The following is a 22,302-nucleotide window of genomic DNA, read 5'->3' on the forward strand; positions in this document are numbered from 1 at the left end:
GCCTATATTATAACCCACTACTACAAAAGTTACAAGTTTGTCATCTGCGCTGATATTCCCACTGCGGTGTGCAATGTAGGATATCTGTGTATCAGCGCACAGCTGGATCTTGTCCTGATAATATCTTATCCACAGATCTCTCTTCCCTCTATACTGGATATACTGTGTGATCCGGTCCCAATAATAACAATATACAGGATGTAATTCCTGGCATGTGCCGCTACGTCCAGGCATGGAAGGGTTACTACTATGAGGCTGACGTCAGAGTCTTTAGGGATTCCATAGTCAGGGCAAGGGAAGGTGAATATTTGGCGGCTCCTCCCCGGCTCTGAGCTCAGCTCTGTATGATCCACAGATCAGAGACTACAGCTCTGTGTATGAGGAGGAGAAGCGGAGCTGGTGCCATCCAGGAGGCTGAGGATCATCACAGGTAATAAGGCCACCTGCGCAATTCTGCGTTATAGGGATCAGTTACATTGTAGCAGGGTAAATTGTCAGCGTCTATAGTGCCCACCGCTACCTTGCCATGGGCATTGCCTTACAATATGTCTGTATATAGTATATTCTGTGGATTTATAGGCAAAGGGGGTTCAGGATATAATGTAAGGGTAGAACAATGATAGAATATTAGGGGTGGGCAGGGACTGTAATGATACAATGTAGGGGGCAATGATACGATACAAGGAGGAGAATCATCGTGATGCCATATACAAGGTGGATATCACTGGACTGATGCCATATACAAGGGTCAGCGGCTGTAATGATATAATATAGGGTAACGGTGACAATAGACAGGGGGGGCTGTAATGATATAATATAGGGTAACGGTGACTGCGGTGATAATAGACAGGGGGGGCTGTAATGATATAATATAGGGTAACGGTGACTGCGGTGATAATAGACAGGGGGGGCTGTAATGATATAATATAGGGTAACGGTGACTGTGGTGATAATAGATAGGGGGGGCTGTAATGATATAATATAGGGTAACGGTGACTGCGGTGACGATAGGGGGGGCTGTAATGATATAATATAGGGTAACGGTGACTGCGGTGACGATAGGGGGGGCTGTAATGATATAATATAGGGTAACGGTGACTGCGGTGATAATATATAGGGGGGCTGTAATTATATAATATAGGGTAACAGTGACTGCGGTGATAATATATAGGGGGGGCTGTAATGATATAATATAGGGTAACAGTGACTGCGGTGATAATATATAGGGGGGGCTGTAATGATATAATATAGGGTAACGGTGACTGTGGTGACAATAGACAGGGGGGGCTGTAATGATATAATATAGGGTAACGGTGACTGTGGTGACAATATATAGGGGGGGCTGTAATGATATAATATAGGGTAACGGTGACTGCGGTGATAATATATAGGGGGGGCTGTAATGATATAATATAGGGTAACGGTGACTGCGGTGATAATATATAGGGGGGCTGTAATGATATAATATAGGGTAACAGTGACTGCGGTGATAATATATAGGGGGGGCTGTAATGATATAATATAGGGTAACGGTGACTGCGGTGATAATATATAGGGGGGGCTGTAATGATATAATATAGGGTAACAGTGACTGCGGTGATAATATATAGGGGGGGCTGTAATGATATAATATAGGGTAACAGTGACTGCGGTGATAATATATAGGGGGGGCTGTAATGATATAATATATAGGGTAACAGTGACTGCAGTGATAATATATAGGGGGGGCTGTAATGATATAATATAGGGTAACGGTGACTGTGGTGACAATATATAGGGGGGGCTGTAATGATATAATATAGGGTAATGGTGACTGTGGTGACAATATATAGGGGGGGCTGTAATTATATAATATAGGGTAACAGTGACTGCGGTGATAATATATAGGGGGGGCTGTAATGATATAATATAGGGTAACGGTGACTGCGGTGACAATAGATAGGGGGGGCTGTAATGATATAATATAGGGTAATGGTGACTGTGGTGACGATAGGGGGGGCTGTAATGATATAATATAGGGTAACGGTGACTGCGGTGATAATAGATAGGGGGGGCTGTAATGATATAATATAGGGTAACGGTGACTGTGGTGACAATAGATAGGTGGGGAGGTTTTATAGACCCCTGTAGTTATCCATTTCACAGTAATAAATCTACACATCTTGTTCTCATTCTGAGTGTAAAGACTTTTACCTTTCACATATGTAGCGGCGCCAGATTTGTTTCGTTTCTGGATAATACAATAAGCCTCATAAACCTATAGATAACACAGGATACGGTAAGACAAATGACAAACTCAGCTCTGCTGTAACATAAGGGTTTACCTGAATTTATACCATAATGACCTCATATTTGTGTCTGAGACTCTTTCAATACAGTAACGTTTTTCTTGGGCTTTATGGTGCAGGGACAGATCTATTATTCTCGCTGTCATGGAGTTTGCACTTGTAGTTATGAAGTGTTTGCGCCAGTTTCGTGTTGCGGCTTCTCAGGGTCTGACAAGGGAGAAAAATGTGCACCTAAAGGGTCTATCATGTCACATATCTTATCATCTTCTATGGCTGTGGGGAGTGTGTGTATATTGTATGTGGATTGTGTGTATATTGTATGTGGATTGTTTGTATATTGTATGTGGATTGTGTGTACATTGTATGTGGATTGTGTGTATATTGTATGTAGATTGTATGTAGAAAGTATGAATATTGTATGTAGATTGTGTGTACATTGTATGTGGATTGTGTGTATATTGTATGTAGAAAGTATGAATATTGTATGTAGATTGTGTGTACATTGTATGTGGATTGTGTGTATATTGTATGTAGACTGTGTGTATATTGTATGTAGATTGTGTGTATATTGTATGTAGACTGTGTGTATATTGTATGTAGATTGTGTGTATATTGTATGTGGATTTTGTGTATATTGTATGTAGACTGTATGTATATTGTATGTAGATTGTGTGTACATTGTATGTGGATTGTGTGTATATTGTATGTAGATTGTGTGTATATTTTATGTATATTGTATGTAGATTGTATGTATATTGTATGTAGATTGTGTGTATATTGTATGTGGATTGTATGTAGATTGTATGTAAGCCTCATTACACAATATCATTAGTAGGCCATGTATATGTAATATTATGGGATACCAAAACCTGCAACTGTTATGTAGCACCTGTACCTATGCTCATCCTGATCCTCCTGGTTCTGGATCTGAATGCTAGAAGTACAGCAAAGACTGACACTTACACAATGAGATTTGCAGCTGAAGAGGAGGGTAGGGGAGTAGAATTTGCTGTACATGACATTGAAGCCGTAAGGAGTTCGCTATAGGCAGGTCAGGTCAGCCTCAGGTAACCCATATACAGAGAGAAGTGTCTGAGGTAAAAGTTCCAGATGCCCCTGGAAACCAATCAGAGCTCAGCTTTCATTTTATAAACAGCTGTGGGAAAATGAAAGCTGAGCTGTGATTGGTTGTCAGGGGCAACTAGGACAGTTCTCTCATACACTCAAAATAAATCTCCCCCATAGAGACTATAACATAGAGATAATACGACTTCCTTATGGAACCTATAAGAACTATATACATAGAGATAATATGACGTATATAGATGAATATAAGACCTATATACATAGAGATAATATGACTTATATAGATGAATATAAGACCTATATACATAGAGATAATACGACTTATATAGATGAATATAAGACCTAGATACATAGAGATAATATGACTTCTTCACGGAACCTATAAAACTATATACATAGAGATAATATGACTTATATAGATGAATATAAGACCTATATACATAGAGATAATATGACTTATTCATGGAACCTATAAGAACTATATACATAGAGCTAATATGACATATATAGATGAATATAAGACCTATATACATACAGATAATACGACATATATAGATGAATATAAGACCTATATACATACAGATAATACGACTTCTTCATGGAACCTATAAGAATTATATACATAGAGCTAATATGACATATATAGATGAATATAAGAACTATATACATAGAGATAATATGACTTCTTCATGGAACCTATAAAACTATATACATAGAGCTAATATGACACACACACATATATATATATATAAAGCATATAAGACCTATATACCAGGGCTTTGATGTCTGCTTTGCACATCTTCTTTGGTTAAAAAGTTCACCCCATGGTAAGAGGATCAAAAACTGTCCTGCTGCTGTGAGGGACGTATTCTGGGGCCCCATACCTCCTTGTCTAGGAAGACGTGCGTTTTTATGCCCCCTATCTCCATGACACAATCGCCATCCTTCCTTGTAGCAGAGACCCCTGTGAAAAGTGCCACATATCATCCACGTGGACCGTCATGGTCTGACCCTAGGACTGTGTATACAACTTAGTGGTCCAGAAGCCTGATGCCCCCCACTCACCAATCACCTATGGGTGTCCTACCCTGAGATGTCACAAAGCTTTTGTAGAGACTTATCTTTTCAAGATCTCTGCTTGCTTTCACTAAAGGAGAACATCCCTGTATACATAAAGAATCACATAGACCTAACTCAGCCCATCGGTGATCAAGCAGGTGATACAATGGATCCAGTCTAGACAATCACTTGTGAAATATGTCTCGTATATTGATACATTGAAGAGAAACCCTCAGGGCTGGAGAGAGACTTTAGTCACTAATGATCACCGTCCACATGAAAAGAGCCCAGTCCTGTAAGTGGTGGGTGGTGGGAGGGTAGGTAGTCCCCAAGTCTTGTCCTTAGGCTATAAGCATGAGGAAATGATGTATCACCGGCTGGTTTTATGATATAGAGGGATTTCCTAGTAATAAACGATGAAAAGGCAGCACACAGAGAAAAAAAATGTTGAAAAAACTGTGTTTTTTTAATCCATAATAGGCTTTTCCTACTAATGTCGGACTGGCCCACCTAAACTAATCTATATATCTCCTATCTATCTATCTATCTATCTATCTATCTATCTATCTATCTATCTATCTCCTATCTATCTATCTCCTATCTATCTATCTATCTATCTATCTATCTATCTCCTATCTATCTATCTATCTATCTATCTATCTATCTATCTCCTATCTATCTATCTATCTCCTATCTATCTATCTATCTATCTATCTATCTATCTATCTCCTATCTATCTATCTATCTATCTCCTATCTATCTATCTATCTATCTCCTATCTATCTATCTCCTATCTATCTATCTATCTATCTATCATATATCTATCTCATATTTATCTAGGTGAATGGATATGAACTGGATGGATTAAGAAAAAAAATATGATACAGAGATAAATATGGGATAGATGATAGTAATAATGTAGTGAAACATACAAGGATAGATAATAATAATATAGATCTATAATATATAGATATGGATATATAATAGATATGGATAGATATTAGAATAACTTGAATACCTCTCTCTCTCAGGTCACACTCTTTCTAGTCTGTGCGGTGCCATGTTGTACCGGGTACGTCTAGACTGGTATGTGAGATGGTGGTGGTGGTAGTTGGGGATGTATCAGGGAGTTTCAGGGAATTTTCAACATTTACATCACAGCATATGGAATTTCTCTGATCCTGTGATTTATTTCCTATTCTGACTCATAAGTAACCTGTAATAAGCGTCCGTCACATATAATGAGCTGTCAGTGATGTCATGTCTGGATCCCCCTCAGCATTACACAATGTAACAACAGGGGTTTCCTCCTCCAGATCTCACCCATGGATTTCCTTATAAGCCTCTATGCAGATCCTGCCAAAGAACTTTCTCTATTCTCTATTCAAACTTTATTTTTTTACTTGGGGTTTAGGAATCTACTCGTTACAAGAAGTAGCATGCACCTCATTATACAGCGCCTGTGCTGTCCTCTGACCACAAACAATGGATATGCGCTCCGTTTTTGCAGTCCATATGTCATCGATGTGTCATCCGTTACTGATGTGTTTGCATACAAAAAAAGTTCCATGTGCCGTCCATGTGACCTTCTTTGTTGCGGATCTGCCTATAACTTGTCCCAACCCTTTGAAGGGTCACATGACTGTGTTACCTATAACCTGATCCGTGGGTAACAATTGCGCATCATCCTTGTGACATCTGAGGGCCTGAGCCTCAAACAAAGTTGTGTGTATGGTTCCATATAGGGGCCCCTACAGTGATCCCAGGCCCCATCAGATCAAGTGTCTAAGTAAAGGGTACACATATAACCCACAAATATACAGTCATACAGATGCCATAAATTGGGGTCGTCATTAAGAATCCCCAAAGTGAGACACAGGAAAGGAAATTTTTTAACAAGCAGAAAGTTTGGGTCTTTATTATGAGACAACCCAGATTTACTTACCTGGTCCTGTCGCAATCCCCGAGGTTCGTTCTCCGATGAAGATGAAGTCCGGTGCGATTCACGGAGCTCATGCTACCAATATCCTGCATGTGTCACTTCCCCGCTCAGGTCCCTGGAGTTCACCTTCTTCTTCCTGGTGCATGTAAGTGCATTGTCCGTGTATAATGCGCTGTGCGGGGAGTCACTAAGATCCTGCGCCCGATATCCTGCATGTGTCGCTTCCCCGCTCAGGTCCCCGGAGTTCACCTTCTTCTTCCTGGTGCATGTAAGTGCATTGTCCGTGTATAATGTGCTGTGCGGTGAGTCACTAAGATCCTGCACTCGATATCCTGCATGTGTCCCTTCCCCGCTCAGGTCCCCGGAGTTCACCTTCTTCTTCCCGGTGCATGTAAGTGCATTGTCTGTGTATAATGCGCTGTGCGGGGAGTCACTAAGATCCTGCGCCCGATATCCTGCATGTGTCGCTTCCCCACTCAGGTCCCTGGAGTTCACCTTCTTCTTCCTGGTGCATGTAAGTGCATTGTCCGTGTATAATGCGCTGTGCGGGGAGTCACTAAGATCCTGCGCCCGATATCCTGCATGTGTCGCTTCCCCGCTCAGGTCCCTGGAGTTCACCTTCTTCTTCCTGGTGCATGTAAGTGCATTGTCCGTGTATAATGCGCTGTGCGGGGAGTCACTAAGATCCTGCGTCCGATATCCTGCATGTGTCGCTTCCCCGCTGAGGTCCGCCGGAGTTCACCTTCTTCTTCCTGGTGCGTGTAACTGCGTGTTTTGCGACACAATTTCATATGTTAAATACTGCGCATTGTCCGAATTCGTCGGGTTGTCCGAAGGCCCGCCCCCCCCATTTGTTTCGCGTGCAAGCTGGCGCGATGCGCCAAAATCCCATCGCGAGCGCCAAAATCCCCTGTGCAATGTGGCGAAAAACTGAAATCATCGGGAAACCCAACGAAAATGCGCCGTGCGGACCGTTAGTAAATGAGCCCAAATGTGAACAGAACAGTGCTGCTGTTTAGATCCCTTCATGATTGGGGTGGATTTTCCATTCCGTTGCTAATTTAGTGATCTTCCTTTTGTGGGGGTCCTCATCAGAGCCCCTCACTCCAAAACACTTATAAAAAGATAATCTACGCCAACCCCTGATTTGTCCTTCTCCCAGTCCGTATACATTGTCCCCTATGTTATTGATAGTTGTCATTCTCAGACATTTGGGATAACTAGAAATGAAAAATTCCTAAAAAACCTCTCTGGCGGTGGTGTTCACATGACCCTTGTTTTTGGACAGAATTGTCAGATTCACGGATGAGAAATTGGAAAAGACATCAGTAGTGTGAACGTGTGTGAACGTGTGTGAACGTGGATACTGCACATCCATAAAGAAACCCCAAAAAATGCCTCTTCTCTCATACCCAGCACAAAACTATCATCTATGTAAACAAGCGCTTCCTGCTCCCAAGACCACCAGGACATAACATAAGATTAAAGACCTGAGCCAAAGAACCCAACTATATAGACGGCCCTGGTGATGGACCTTGGGAAGTGCAAGGGTTAATATTGTGAGAAGTCGGTGAACTCTCACCTCAGACCCCCCCCCCCCCTTAGCAGCCCCATTATGGTCCCATATGGAAGATGCAGCAGATGTGAGAGGCCAGGAACCTTAACCCTTACACTGCTGCTCCTGAAGTTACCATCTTCATATAGGAATGATTATTACCGGATAATATCTGTGCTGCGCTGCGTAGTCTGTGTGCGCTATATAAGTAAAGAAATTATTATTATCTTATATTATGATGATGCATGTGTGGGGGGTTTAGCAGGATTGTGGATTATAATATATATTTCATACATTTTCTGGCTCGAGTCCACACACGTCGTCTCTGGCGGAGAGCAGTAAGAGCTGATGATTTATTATCCGTCCTTACGTGCTAATCTGGGGTCAGTATCGGCTTTCTGGAAAGTTTGTTTACTCGCGGCTAATGTATATTCGGAGGAGCTATGAATATGTTGTAGATCTCGCTGGATGTTTTTCATTTAGGAAGTAGACATCTCATATACAGGGGGAGTCTAAAGTCCCAGGACTCCCTTATATACCAGAAAAGAAAGATAACATCTGATATGTGTTAAAGTCTTAAATTAGTCAAATTGAGGATTTTGGAGACTTTTCACTGCTAAAAAGTTTCACAGGACTATTTACACCTCTTCATTAATCAAGTATAATGATAGAACCACTGCTAGTGCAACACTGTGCAAAGCCGGTGACCTGAGACTTTTGCAAAAAGTCTCATTAAAAGCCTCATAGTTACCCCCGTCCCTGCTGGTCTATGTGCTGAAACTTTGGACGGGTTATTTATCATTGGTTTTCCTGGGCTTTTTTTGGCGTAAAAAGTCTCAAAGTTGTCGCGTTGAGGGTTTTTGAGACTTTTTGCTGCTAAAAAGTCTCACAGGACTATATACACCTCTTGCAAAAAGTCTCAGAAAATGTCTCACAGGACTATATACATCTCTAGAACAACTGCTAGTGCAACACTGTGCAAAGCCAGATTCATGACTTGAGACTTTTGCAAAAAGTCTCACAGTTCCTCCAGTCCCTGCTGGTCATTGTGCTGAGACTTTTTATGCATTTTGAGACTTTTTTGGGACTTTTTGAAAAAAAAAATCCCAGACAGAAAATAGACCATAAGAACATTTATTAAAGGACCAAAGCCACTTTACTGTATCTGATGGGCAGCGGAGCTCCAAAAATAGACATAGAACTGTCTAATGATTAATAACCCCCATTGTCTCAGAAATTGATTGCCACATTCAGATTTGCGACATCTCTTGTGGTTCAGAAGTTATCAATACAGAGGCCACGTGTATCACTACATCCAGTGTCCTGTGTTGTGTGCAGGGGGCACCAGATTCAGGATTTCTGGTGCACGTTCTTTATGAATCTGGTGCCCCCTGCAGAGGCCACCACCGATGCCCCAACAGAGGGCACCACCTTTTTTTGGGTGCACCTTAAACATGGGGCGTGCAACACATTTCTGTCGGACTTTGCATGATAAATGTGGCGCACGGCCCGACTCTGCCCAATAATTTGTGTGAATTGCATGAAGAATAGTGCGGCCGCGCCCCATAAGGGCCACATGCCACACAAATGTGTCTCAGACACTTCTTAAATAATCTTCTGCAATCTGCGGGTAGCAGTTTGCACACGAAAGAATATGCAAAGTCCGACAGAAATCTGGTGCACGGCCCTTAGTAAATGTCCATGAGCAATCCCCCTGCTAGGACCTTATGATAGCATTGATGAATATGTAACACCTAGGTCCTGGCAGGGGGATTGCTCATGGACAGATAGAGATCACATGACCCTCCATCAGTGGCCATTTTATGGTCAGGAATCTCCAGACAGGAGACGTCACTTTACATATCAGGAAAGCGGAGCAGAACTATTATAGATGTATCTTGGTAAATTACCTAATATCCCCCCCACACTTATACACACATTATACAAAACATAAGGTAAAGTGGCCAACCCCTTTCATACAATAGACTGAACCAAATACTAAGTCTTGGGTAATTGGTGCCATCTGCCATCTGGGACAATCTGACTAATGACGGGTTATGGGCTAATGGTGACCATCAATCAATCTGATCTCTAGTCCGGTCTTGGACCATAAGTTCACTGACATCAAAACTGACTAATTATACCTGAAAATGGAAATAAATGACCAACTGGATGAATTCTTCCGCCATTGAGGAATCTGAACAATGCGGAAATCACTTCTCCAGTCAGCAAGGACAGATATAAGCCAGAGATAAGACAGATCTTTACATGAGCAGATATTGGAGAATATGAATCCTTAAAAATCCACAGCGATATCTAACAGGTATCTTGAAGACCACCACTAATATTACATTCTGACCATCTTCTGAACATAGAAAGCAACACTCAGGGGCACATTTACTAAGGGTCCTGCGGCCGCGATTCCGTCGGGTTTTCCCGAATATTTCCGATTTGTGCCATTTTTCACTGAATTGCCCCGACGGATTTGGACAAACCGTGGAATTTAAAAAAGAATTGTGTCGCAAGATCAGCACTCACATGCACCGGGAAGAAACACCCGCTGGATATCTGGCGCATGATCTTAGTGAATCCTGGCAGACACGAATACTCGTCGGACAATGCGCCGCGACAGGACCGGGTAAGTAAATGTGACCCTACTGATGTTATCCGACGTATCTGAGATAGGAAACACATGTAGTAGTTACAGATCTTCTGTTCTACTCTCAGTTGGATGTGGCTTCAGAGTCATTTATCAAAAATCTGCTAGTTTCCTGGTGGGACCTGGAATGTATCTTGTTAATACATCTACATTATATAGACCTGAGAGAGAAATTAGTCAGTAAGGAAGTTATACAAGGGACAAGCATCAGCATCTCATGGACTACTTTACCAGTGTCACGGGTGCTCCTGCGACCCATGTCCCGGGTCACACGCGCACCCATGTCCCTCTCTGCTCCCCAGAGCTGTCTCAGTCACCGCGCCTCAATCCAGCGTTGGCTCTGTTGGTCCATCGCACGTGTCTCCACCTCCTATGGCCTCCGGGGATTTAAGGAGCCAGCGTGCCGATAATTGGAGCTATCCGGCTGCCCGTTCTGTTAAATTTCCAGCCCCTTCCTGTGTCCCCTGCCGGATCTTTGTGCCTCACAGCCCTGTAGAAAGCTTGTCTGATGCCCTTGTGTTCTGAATTCCCGTTGTGACCCCGGCTCTGTTATTGACTTCGATCCCGTGCTGCCCGTCCCCGACCCTGACTCTGATTCTGCCTGTCTCGACATCCTGCCTGTCTCCGACCACGATCTTGCCTTACGAATTTGTACTACGCCTTGGCCGCCACCGCAGATAAAGTCGCACCTGTGGAGGGACCTGATGGTACCACGCCGCAGCAAGTCCAGCCCGCTTTGCCGCGGACTCTGGTGAAAACCGGGTGCCACTTAGACTCCGCTCCCAGTTGTTTGCTTAAGTCATCGTCCTCAGTGGTCCAGTGGGTCCACTACTGCTGGAGCCTGACAAACAGCCATAATAATTTGCCCGTGGTTGCCCAGGATCCGTTCACTGGTTGTCTTTCCTAGGACAATTTTGGTGGCCTCAAAAGACCTGGAGATGTTCTAAACCAGTCATGTAGCCATCAGAAGTTGGTACCTTTCACAGTCTCCCAGATCCTTACAATCATCAAACAAACCAACATCAAGGCCCGACTTTCCATTTGATGCCTAATATATCCCATCCCTGGACATGAGCCATTGCACGAGGTCATCAGTGGTTTTATGTGATAACTAGATGGATCTATACAATAATAACCCTAATACCTGTGACCCAGTGCAGATACCAGACTTATAGGCTGCACAGGTGCAATATGCCAACCATAGGAGGGTCTACATATATTTTATATTTTGTGCTGGAGTTACCCCAACATTTTGCAGTCCTACTGTAACAGGTCATAGATACAATATGTCGCCTTAATCTTATGTATTGCATGCTTAGAAAGCTTGGGATTCTCCAGCTGTCATTGAAACTCGAGCATCAGACGGCTTCTGGGGTATGTGGGGACTTCAGTTACAGCAAAATCTCAGGAGTCTTACAAGGGGCAGCACAAGCTCCTCGAATAATTTCCATTTGGTTTTGGTTTAATAGAATTAGAGATAATATGAGAGATAACCGGATAATGCCTTGTGGAGGAGACCATCACCTGATACAGTATAATAGATCCATTGTGCACCCGGACGCTCCCTGCGGAGTCAGTGAAAGTTTAGCACCAGGGATGGACGGACAGATGGTGGTCCACGCCTCAGCACTGACACATTCTTGGCTGAGGGATCTGGACAGGAGACAGGAGACTGATATGTGTAACCGAACCATCTTCCTGCGAGGAAATGCTGACAGAAGTCGCTGGGCTCTGATAAGAAGGGCATGAAGTCGCTGTCCTGAACCCTACTGGGCCTAGAAGTTCTTGTCAGTACAGCAGCAAAATATAAAGTCTGGTCAATGTTCTAGTTGTGGATCTCAGTGGAGATCTCTCATCTATTGTCCAACCCGTGCTCTTCCATCTGCCAGGGATATTAGATTAATCTCTAACTTAATTCAAACCTATCATGCACATTTCCAGGACTTCTCCCGAGCTGCGCCAATTCTCTGGAATGACCTTCCCTGGAAGCTCTTGCGTTACCCCTTCATCCTCATAGACTGTAAGCTCTTGTGTCACCCCCTCATCCTCATAGACTGTAAGCTCTTGTGTCAACCCTCATCCTCATAGACTGTAAGCTCTTGTGTCCCCCACATCCTCATAGACTGTAAGCTCTTGTGTCGCCCCCTCATCCTCATAGACTGTAAGCTTTTGTGTCACCCCCTCATCCTCATAGACTGTAAGCTCTTGTGTCACCTCCTCATCCTCATAGACTGTAAGCTCTTGTGTCACCCCTCATCCTCATAGACTGTAAGCTCTTGTGTTACCCCCCTCATCCTCATAGACTGTAAGCTCTTGTGTCACCCCTTCATCCTCATAGACTGTAAGCTCTTGTGTCACCCCTCATCCTCATAGACTGTAAGCTCTTGTGTTACCCCCCTCATCCTCATAGACTGTAAGCTCTTGTGTCACCCCTTCATCCTCATAGACTGTAAGCTCTTGTGTCACCTCCTCATCCTCATAGACTGTAAGCTCTTGTGTCACCCCTCATCCTCATAGACTGTAAGCTCTTGTATCCTCCCTCATCCTCATAGACTGTAAGCTCTTGTGTCCCCCCTCATCCTCATAGACTGTAAGCTCTTGTGTCCCCCCTCATCCTCATAGACTGTAAGCTCTTGTGTCCTCTCTCATCCTCATAGACTGTAAGCTCTTGTGTCCCCCCTCATCATCATAGACTGTAAGCTCTTGTGTCCTCTCTCATCCTCATAGACTGTAAGCTCTTGTGTCCTCCCTCATCCTCATAGACTGTAAGCTCTTGTGTCACCCCTCATCCTCATAGACTGTAAGCTCTTGTGTCACCCCTCATCCTCATAGACTGTAAGCTCTTGTGTCACCCCCTCATCCTCATAGACTGTAAGCTCTTGTGTCCCCCCTCATCCTCATAGACTGTAAGCTCTTGTGCCCCCCTCATCCTCATAGACTGTAAGCTCTTGTGTCACCCCCTCATCTTCATAGACTGTAAGCTCTTGTGTCCTCCCTCATCCTCATAGACTGTAAGCTCTTGTGTCACCCCCTCATCCTCATAGACTGTAAGCTCTTGTGTCACCACCTCATCCTCATAGACTGTAAGCTCTTGTGTCACCCCCTCATCCTCATAGACTGTAAGCTCTTGTGTCCCCCTCATCCTCATAGACTGTAAGTTCTTGTGTCCCCCTCATCCTCATAGACTGTAAGCTCTTGTGTCACCCCCTCATCCTCATAGACTGTAAGCTCTTGTGTCACCCCATCACCCTCATAGACTGTAAGCTCTTGTGTCCTCCCCTCATCCTCATAGTCTGTAAGCTCTTGTGTCTCCCCCTCATCCTCATAGACTGTAAGCTCTTGTGTCCTCCTCATCCTCATAGACTGTAAGCTCTTGTGTCCCCTCATCCTCATAGACTGTAAGCTCTTGTGTCCCCCCTCATCCTCATAAACTGTAAGCTCTTGTGCCCCCCTCATCCTCATAGACTGTAAGCTCTTGTGTCACCCCCTCATCTTCATAGACTGTAAGCTCTTGTGTCCTCCCTCATCCTCATAGACTGTAAGCTCTTGTGTCACCCCCTCATCCTCATAGACTGTAAGCTCTTGTGTCACCACCTCATCCTCATAGACTGTAAGCTCTTGTGTCACCCCCTCATCCTCATAGACTGTAAGCTCTTGTGTCACCCCTCATCCTCATAGACTGTAAGCTCTTGTATCCTCCCTTATCCTCATAGACTGTAAGCTCTTGTGTCACCCCTCATCCTCATAGACTGTAAGCTCTTGTGTCACCCCCTCATCATCATAGACTGTAAGCTCTTGTGTCCTCTCTCATCCTCATAGACTGTAAGCTCTTGTGTCCCCCTCATCCTCATAGACTGTAAGCTCTTGTGTCCTCCCTCATCCTCATAGACTGAAAGCTCTTGTGTCCTCCCTCATCCTCATAGACTGTAAGCTCTTGTGTCACCCCTCATCCTCATAGACTGTAAGCTCTTGTGTCACCCCTTCATCCTCATAGACTGTAAGCTCTTGTGTCACCCCCTCATCCTCATAGACTGTAAGCTCTTGTGTCCCCCTTCATCCTCATAGACTGTAAGCTCTTGTGTCACCCCCTCATCCTCATAGACTGTAAGCTCTTGTGTCACCCCCTCATAGACTGTAAGCCCTTGTGCCTTCCCTCATCCTCATAGACTGTAAGCTCTTGTGTCCTCCCCTTATCCTCATAGACTGTAAGCTCTTGTGTCACCCCTCATCCTCATAGACTGTAAGCTCTTGTGTCCCCCCTCATCCTCATAGACTGTAAGCTCTTGTGTCCCCCTCATCCTCATAGACTGTAAGCTCTTGTGTCACCCCCTCATCCTCATAGACTGTAAGCTCTTGTGTCACCCCCTCATCCTCATAGACTGTAAGCTCTTGTGTCTCCCCTCATCCTCATAGAGTGTAAGCTCTTGAGTCCCCCCCTCATCCTCATAGACTGTAAGCTCTTGAATCCCCCCCTCATCCTCATAGACTGTAAGCTCTTGTGTCACCCCCTCATCCTCATAGACTGTAAGCTCTTGAGTCCCCCCCTCATCCTCATAGACTGTAAGCTCTTGTGTCACCCCCTCATCCTCATAGACTGTAAGCTCTTGTGTCACCCCCTCATCCTCATAGACTGTAAGCTCTTGTGACACTCCCTCATCCTCATAGACTGTAAGCTCTTGAGTCCCCCCCTCATCCTCATAGACTGTAAGCTCTTGTGTCGCCCCCTCATCCTCATAGACTGTAAGCTCTTGTGTCACCTCCTCATCCTCATAGACTGTAAGCTCTTGTGTCACCTCCTCATCCTCATAGACTGTAAGCTCTTGTGTCCCCCCTCATCCTCATAGACTGTAAGCTCTTGTGTCACCTCCTCATCCTCATAGACTGTAAGCTCCTGTGATCAGGGCCCTCCCTCCTATTGGTCCATATGTAATATTATATTTGTATATGTCCCCTATGAGTTGTAAACACTAGGATGTGACACTCGGAGGAGCGGAATGTGCAGTTATTGCTATTAAAGGGAATGAGTCATTTTTGTGGTTATATATAAATGACGATACGTTTATCTGTGGCCTGAATTCAGAAAAAACATTATATACAAAACGCCTGACACGGGGTCCTGCCCTCCCAGGTGTCCGAGGCTCCGTATCTAATGCCGGACTAATACGCAGGGTCTCATTTCCATCCATCTCTTTGACGTCTCTTCTCTTTTTGGATAAGTAGATCCTACAGGGAATGCGGGAATATTATATCCTCCTGTCATGACTCATCATCATATGGCAACGATTAGCAGAATGTTCATAAAAAAACATATTAAAAAATATATTATGCCCCATCGAGGATGAAGAGACAACTCTCCCAAGACTTAGGAGGCGCTGAAGCCCCTAAGTTATGCCTCAAATCTTTAGGTATTACCCCAACCACAAAGTTGTTTGCCTCTCCGAGTCTCTTCTAAGATGTCATGTGATCACAGCAGCCAATCACTGACCTCAGCTCTACTTTTGTTTCTACAATTCTGTAGCATTTACTTAAAGGACATCTACCACCAGGATGCAGGATTGTAAACCCAGCACGGACATGTTGGTGTATCCCCCCCTCTTGTAGGATCTGCTCTTCTTTTAGCTTCTTATGCCCTGGTTTTTAGAAAAAAAAGGATTTTAAAACTATGCCTGAGGGGCTCAAGGTTTCATAGGAGTTAATGGTGCCTGGAGCCTCTCAGGCTCATTTGCATAATTTTTAAAGCCCTTTTTTTTCTTAAAAACAAGGACATAAGAAGTTAAAAGAAGAGCAGATCGTGCCAGAGGGGGCGCATGTATCTGTATGTTTGGTTTACAATCCTTGATCCTTAAATTGGGGAAAGCTGCAATACCAGACACAGCCTGTAGACCAGAGGGGCGCTGTTTAAAGGGAAAAGGAAGAGCTTTTTATCGGATACCTGGATAAATGTTCTGGAGAGTCTGCAGCTCACAAATTGGTTACAAATGTGTTGCCTGCAATCGCTTCCATATCTTGTAGATGATCTAATCCTTCATTATAGAGGAATCAGTGGATACATGTGGCAGGAGATGACATCAGGAAACCTTGGCAGTGATATTCTGTACGATTCCTTACAGATAACGTGACGGCGCAGTCATATGGGGATTACGGACTTGTGTGTTACCATAGAATCTGCTGATACAGCAGCGCGGATAATCCCTGCTATATATATACATCACCTACTGTCTGTATCAGCAGCCTCCCGGGGTGTGGAGCCGCTAATCACGAATAATCTCCGGCTGCGGTCCAGGTACAACCAAGGAATCAGGTAGAAACGTGATGCCAGGAACCACAGAGGCACAAATCCTGGTCGGGGACCTGTGCAAAATCTGATACCCCCTAAGTGAGAGTCAGGATGGACATGGACCCAATTCGGGCCGGGGTGTAACTAGGAGAAGCCGGGCCCCGTGGCAGACTTTATCCCTTAAAAATTATATGTATTTGTACACTTTTTATACACACATACATACACTATATACACACTCATAAAGTATACACACACATTGGGACACATTTACTTACCCGGTCCTGTCGTGATCCCCGCTGTGCACTGTCCGACGAGGATTCGGATCTTCTGTGGTTCACATAGCTTGTGCGCCCGATTTCCTGCATCCGTCACTTCCCCGCTCAGGTCCGCCGGAGTTCACCTTCTTCCCGGTGCATGTGAGTGCTTCCCGGTGCTTCCCGGTGCATGTGAGTGCTTCCCGGTGCTTCCCGGTGCATGCGGTGCACAATTTCGCTTTTAAATTCCGCGGTTTGTCTGAATCAGTCGGGTTGTCTGACAGCCACGCCTACCGATTTGTGTCGCATGCAGGCCGGTGCCGAGGCGCCACAATCCGACCGGATGCACCAAAAACCCGAGGCAATTCAGGGCAAAACGGTAATAAGTCAGGAAACCCGATGAAAATGCGTCCAACGAACCCTTAGTAAATGAGCCCCATTATGAAAACATCTATACATATAGTTTATACACCACATTATATTTGCAGACATATTGTATAGTGCATACACATTATATACAAAAATGTATTATATATGCTTAGACATACAGTATACACACATCACATTTACACATACATACAGTATATGTAGCATATATACAGTACACACATACAGCATACATACAGTATATACATACCATATACACCATAAAGCATATACATACACACATACAGGAGACACACACACACCATAAACACACATGTATACACTCCCTTATCCTAGGGGGTGTCAGAGGTCACAGATATGACTTCATGCAGACCAGGAGCTGCTGACCACATGGGGGAAGTAGTCGGCAGGAAGTAAAAATGAGCGATTCCTCGGCCGGCTGTCCTCTCCCTCTACATTTCTTATGTGTGCATGTGGAAGATGTGTACTATAATATGTATATAATGGAGCACATGCTCCACTCTTTGGTATGGCAGGTGCTGGGCCCCCTGACACAGTGGGCCCCATGGCAGCCTCTGCTTCAGAACTTGCAGACAATTTGGTTCTATCTCCGTCCTGACCACAGGTTGTGCGATTTCACCTCCTCATAGTAGCCAAGGTCTCCTCATGTAAGAGGGAAATGAGCGTCACACATTGTAACCCAGACAAGATGAGCAACAGATTTCATCATAACATTATAAGAGGATCAGAACCGAGGACCCAGGTTGTCTCCATGAGTCTCAATGCTCCTGATATAGAAGTGGCGCGGGTCTGTAGTTATACCAAGGCTTTCCATCTCTTCATCTAGGACATGAGGACATGACATATTGATGGAGTCAGTGTATATAGTAGGACTATGGGATGGGGCCCAGGTAGAGGGGAAATCAGGATAAGTGGCCATCAGGTGGGTCTGTGTATCCTAAATGGTCTATAAAACATATAGCTGAAGCAGATGGAGTCCTGTTTTATTATCTGGGATGATGTAAATTTCATACATTTCATATTCTCCATTCACTTCCCACTGGAAAGGAGCAGCCGAGAAGTGTCCCGAAATGAATCCCGAGTCTCCCATTAATGGAGGCCGCCAGCTGGGATGTGAGTGCTATGTGATATAACCTATGAGATCAGCTTCACAGCCATCTGTCTGCCAGAGCAAGGAGCAGGGGAGGGGGCTGGGGGCTCGCGGAGAAAGTCATCCCAATATTCCTCTTACCGACCCCAACCACACACCAAAGACATCATGGGAAACCTCCATATAAACCCATAAAACACTTAGAAGGACCTTTCCAGATCCGGGACTTTCTTATCTACCGTAGCTTCTATAGTTTCCACAATTGTTTGCCCATCAATGATCGAAGTTTCTGGCAATTTAACTAAACTTCTAGGAGATTTATTAGGTGTTGTATTATGTTAGAATCTGGGGGTACACATGATATCGGCCAACGTGGTGATGGGGCTGGTCTTCCTCCAAATGTATGGGACCTCCTGATTGTCCTCTGGTGGAAGACTTCATGGAAAGGAATGGTTGGCCATGTTGGATTTCAAAATGCCTGATATGCTCTGGAGCAGTGATGGCGAACCTATGGCACGGGTGCCAGAGGCGGCACTCAGAGCCCTTTCTGTGGGCACCCGGCCATTGCCCCAGCACCAGACAGAACTCAAAGAATCTTCCTGCAGTTCCAAGCAACATAAAAGATGCTGCTTTCCGTCATATATTAAAGTGATACTTACTTGTTACTTTGTAACTTGGGACTGTAGGAAGAGGGAGAATGAGTAGACAGGGGCGAAATATCTTTGGCGGGCCTCCTGCTGGCCCCACAATTCTCTGTGTACAGAGGGACACTGGAAAGACGCAAAAATGATGCAAATTTTCCATCTTGTCCTCTGGAGGTTGTTGAAGAACAGGAAGCAATAAGTTACTGCTTTTGGTTGGCACCTGGCAATAAATAAGAGTGGTTTTGGGTGGCAGTTTGGGCACTCGGACACTAAAAGTTTCGCCATCACTGCTCTGCAGGATGATAAGTCAGCAGAGTTTGGCAGAAGTTTGGCTCCTACATACACACATATCCAATTGAAGGGACCCTTTCATAACCATAAGAATAGATGGGCTTCCCTTCCCTCTAAGGATGAATGGTCAGACCCATCAGTTACGCTCCATTCAAAGGACGGGAGGTAACTTTTTACTAATGATTGTTCATGTCCGAGTCATCTAAGGTGGCGGCACGTATATCAACACCTTCTCTTAATGTAGTCTTATATCTATAGCCTGTGCCATAGAATCAGTATGTAATCACTGCACAAGGGGAAAGTAACGGTGACAGTAGATTGTGGCTGCGCTCCGCTCTGGGAGCGGCTTCCATCCTGTTTGTTTAATGGGAAGGAAGCTTATCCCAAAGGGCCTCATTTCCACAGGAAATCTATTTATACAAATCCCCAGTACTAATGAGCATAGGACTAGATATTTATATCTTGATACCAACCGTCCCCGGTACATTGGAGATTAATTTTACTACTACCTGATTGGACTTGTATGAAAAACCATGAAATAGAACAGAAGGGAGCCCTAAATTAACCCTGGTTGATCCAGATTACGCTCAAATCTCCTTCGAGGAGGTTCAACTTCAAGTTCCCGACCCCCAGTGCAGATACCTGGTGGTGTCCTTTAACCATTCCACCACCTAAGTGTCTAAGTTATAGACACAACTGATATTTGACTGCTTTGGTCCGATGGATGATTCGTGTGACCAATAATCATGATATTCCAAGTGTAACATAATATATATTTCTTGCAGATCCTAACGAAGATTGACTAAGAAGTACAAACACATCTTGAAGTGCTGCTGACTTATGGAGATCGTGTCCTCCAGCTTAAAGTGACGGTTCCAGTTTATGGTTCCATCCATCACAAGAAACTTTGCATTGGAAGCTTTGACCTTCACAACAAACAAGATGCCGGCAAAAACCCCAATGTACCTGAAAACTTCCACTCCCAAAAGAGGTAAAAAACCTAAACTTCGAGATGTGTTATCAAGAGAAATGATTAGCCCTCCTTTGGGTGACTTCAGACACAGTGCTCATATAGGACTGGAAGGAGAAGACATGTTTGGGGAGTTGTCCTTCTTACAAGGCAAGTACGACCTGATTCCAAATATGGGCCGAAAGTTGACCCTCCAAAGTGCAGACAGCAGTGTAGACCAAGAGTTTCATGAAGGAGATGGAAGCTTCCGCCCCTGCTTAAAAAATGCAGTCTCTCTCCCTGTTTTTACTGGAACCCAAAATAAGGAGAGAGCTCCACCAAAACCACCTCGGCTCCACCTGGAAGAAGCCCCAAGCCAACGCTCTATGTCCATCAGCTACGGGGAAGGATGTTTCCGTAAAGAAGAAGAGATGTCATTCTCCTCCATCTCCAAGGAAGATAGCAGCCGCTTTCTGACAGCTTCTACAAGTTCCTCTGAAGGTTCCATTACTGGAAGCTGGACATTCAGCCCCGGATTCGGCACAGATAGATCACAAAGTGCAATGGACAACACAGACTCTCCGAACCAGGATAATCCTCCTTCTGAATCTCTTTTTGGGCTGGACCTGGACCTTGGACCATCAATTCTGGATGATGTTCTGAGGATAATGGATGATTACAAAGCCTCGTGATTCCATGCAGACCACATAACATGTAGGGACAGTGATGGACACTATTTATTGTTGGGCAGGGATGCTCCACACAAGGACAATCACAGTTCATTGATACCTTCTCTCCTACCAGGAGACACTTTTATATCAGTATTTTAGATGGGACTTTTATTTATAACTAATTGTTATGGGAAAAAAATTCCATGAAATTGAAGTTTTGGTTTTTTTTGGAAATGTCTTTTAGTAAAGAACAAAATTCAATGAGAAAACAAATGTTCCAGGAAATCCTGTTGTGACTCTACTGGGAACTATTGGCATCGCTCACACTGTGAATATATGACGACTGCTTCTGGCAAGCTAGAAATCCCTAAAAACTATCACGCCTCATTCTTTACCCCAAACTTTCCTAATGCTGAAGATCTTATAAAGCTTTAGATGTTGGCGGCTTTTGTCTTCACCTGTTCTGAGAAAATGTGATATTTGTAAATGTCTATGAAGATCTCACCGCAGAGAAGTCCTGAAGGTCCACCAGTCATGGTCTCACTTGGTCACTTGTGTAGGTGAAGGTCTCACCCTATTTCAAGTATGAAAGGGCAACAGAAAGACACAATGGGGCAGATTTACTTACCCGGTCTATTCGCGATCCAGCGGCGCATTCTCTGCACAGGATTCGGGTCCGGACGGGATTTATGAAGGTAGTTCCTCCGCCGTCCACCAGGTGGTGCTGCTGCGCTGAAAATCAACTGAACGCGCCGGAATACATCGAGCTGGACCAGGTGAAGGTAAGCGCGTCCCAAGCGACACAATTTTGGTTTTTAAATGCGGCGGTTTTTCCGAATACGTCGGGTTTTCGTTTGGCCACGCCCCCCCCGATTTCCGTCGCGCGCATGCCGGCGCCGATGCCCCACAATCCGATTGCGTGCGCCAAAATCCCGGGGCAATTCAGGGGAAATCGGAGGAAATATTCGGGTAACACGTTGGGAAAACGCGAATCGGGCCCTTAGTAAATGACCCCCAGTGTATAAGAAAGTGATACGAGAGAAACTGATGGAAGACATTCAATCACCCGATGGCTTCAGCCTTTGAAGATGTTTGGTTCTAGGTTGTAACATTTTCAGTGTCTCTT

General features: G+C 44.4%; 1 protein-coding gene across 1 annotated transcript; it reads left to right on the top strand.

Annotated features, from left to right (window-relative positions):
- The first annotated feature begins 289 nt into the window (after window positions 1-289).
- Window positions 290-22,040, top strand: LOC140076950 (cdc42 effector protein 2-like). The gene is made up of 2 exons (XM_072123757.1): window positions 290-430; window positions 20,342-22,040. Exon 2 carries the CDS (start codon window positions 20,439-20,441, stop codon window positions 21,195-21,197), a length of 759 nt encoding a protein of 252 aa, XP_071979858.1. The 5' UTR covers window positions 290-430; window positions 20,342-20,438; the 3' UTR covers window positions 21,198-22,040.
- The last annotated feature ends 262 nt before the right edge of the window (window positions 22,041-22,302 follow it).

Source organism: Engystomops pustulosus, chromosome 9 (assembly GCF_040894005.1).
Source record: "Engystomops pustulosus chromosome 9, aEngPut4.maternal, whole genome shotgun sequence".
Classification (NCBI taxonomy): Eukaryota; Metazoa; Chordata; class Amphibia; order Anura; family Leptodactylidae; genus Engystomops; species Engystomops pustulosus.

Excerpts from the sequence above, each read along its gene's own strand:
- LOC140076950 (XM_072123757.1), top strand. The coding sequence starts at position 20,439 with ATGGTTCCATCCATCACAAGAAACTTTGCATTGGAAGCTTTGACCTTC.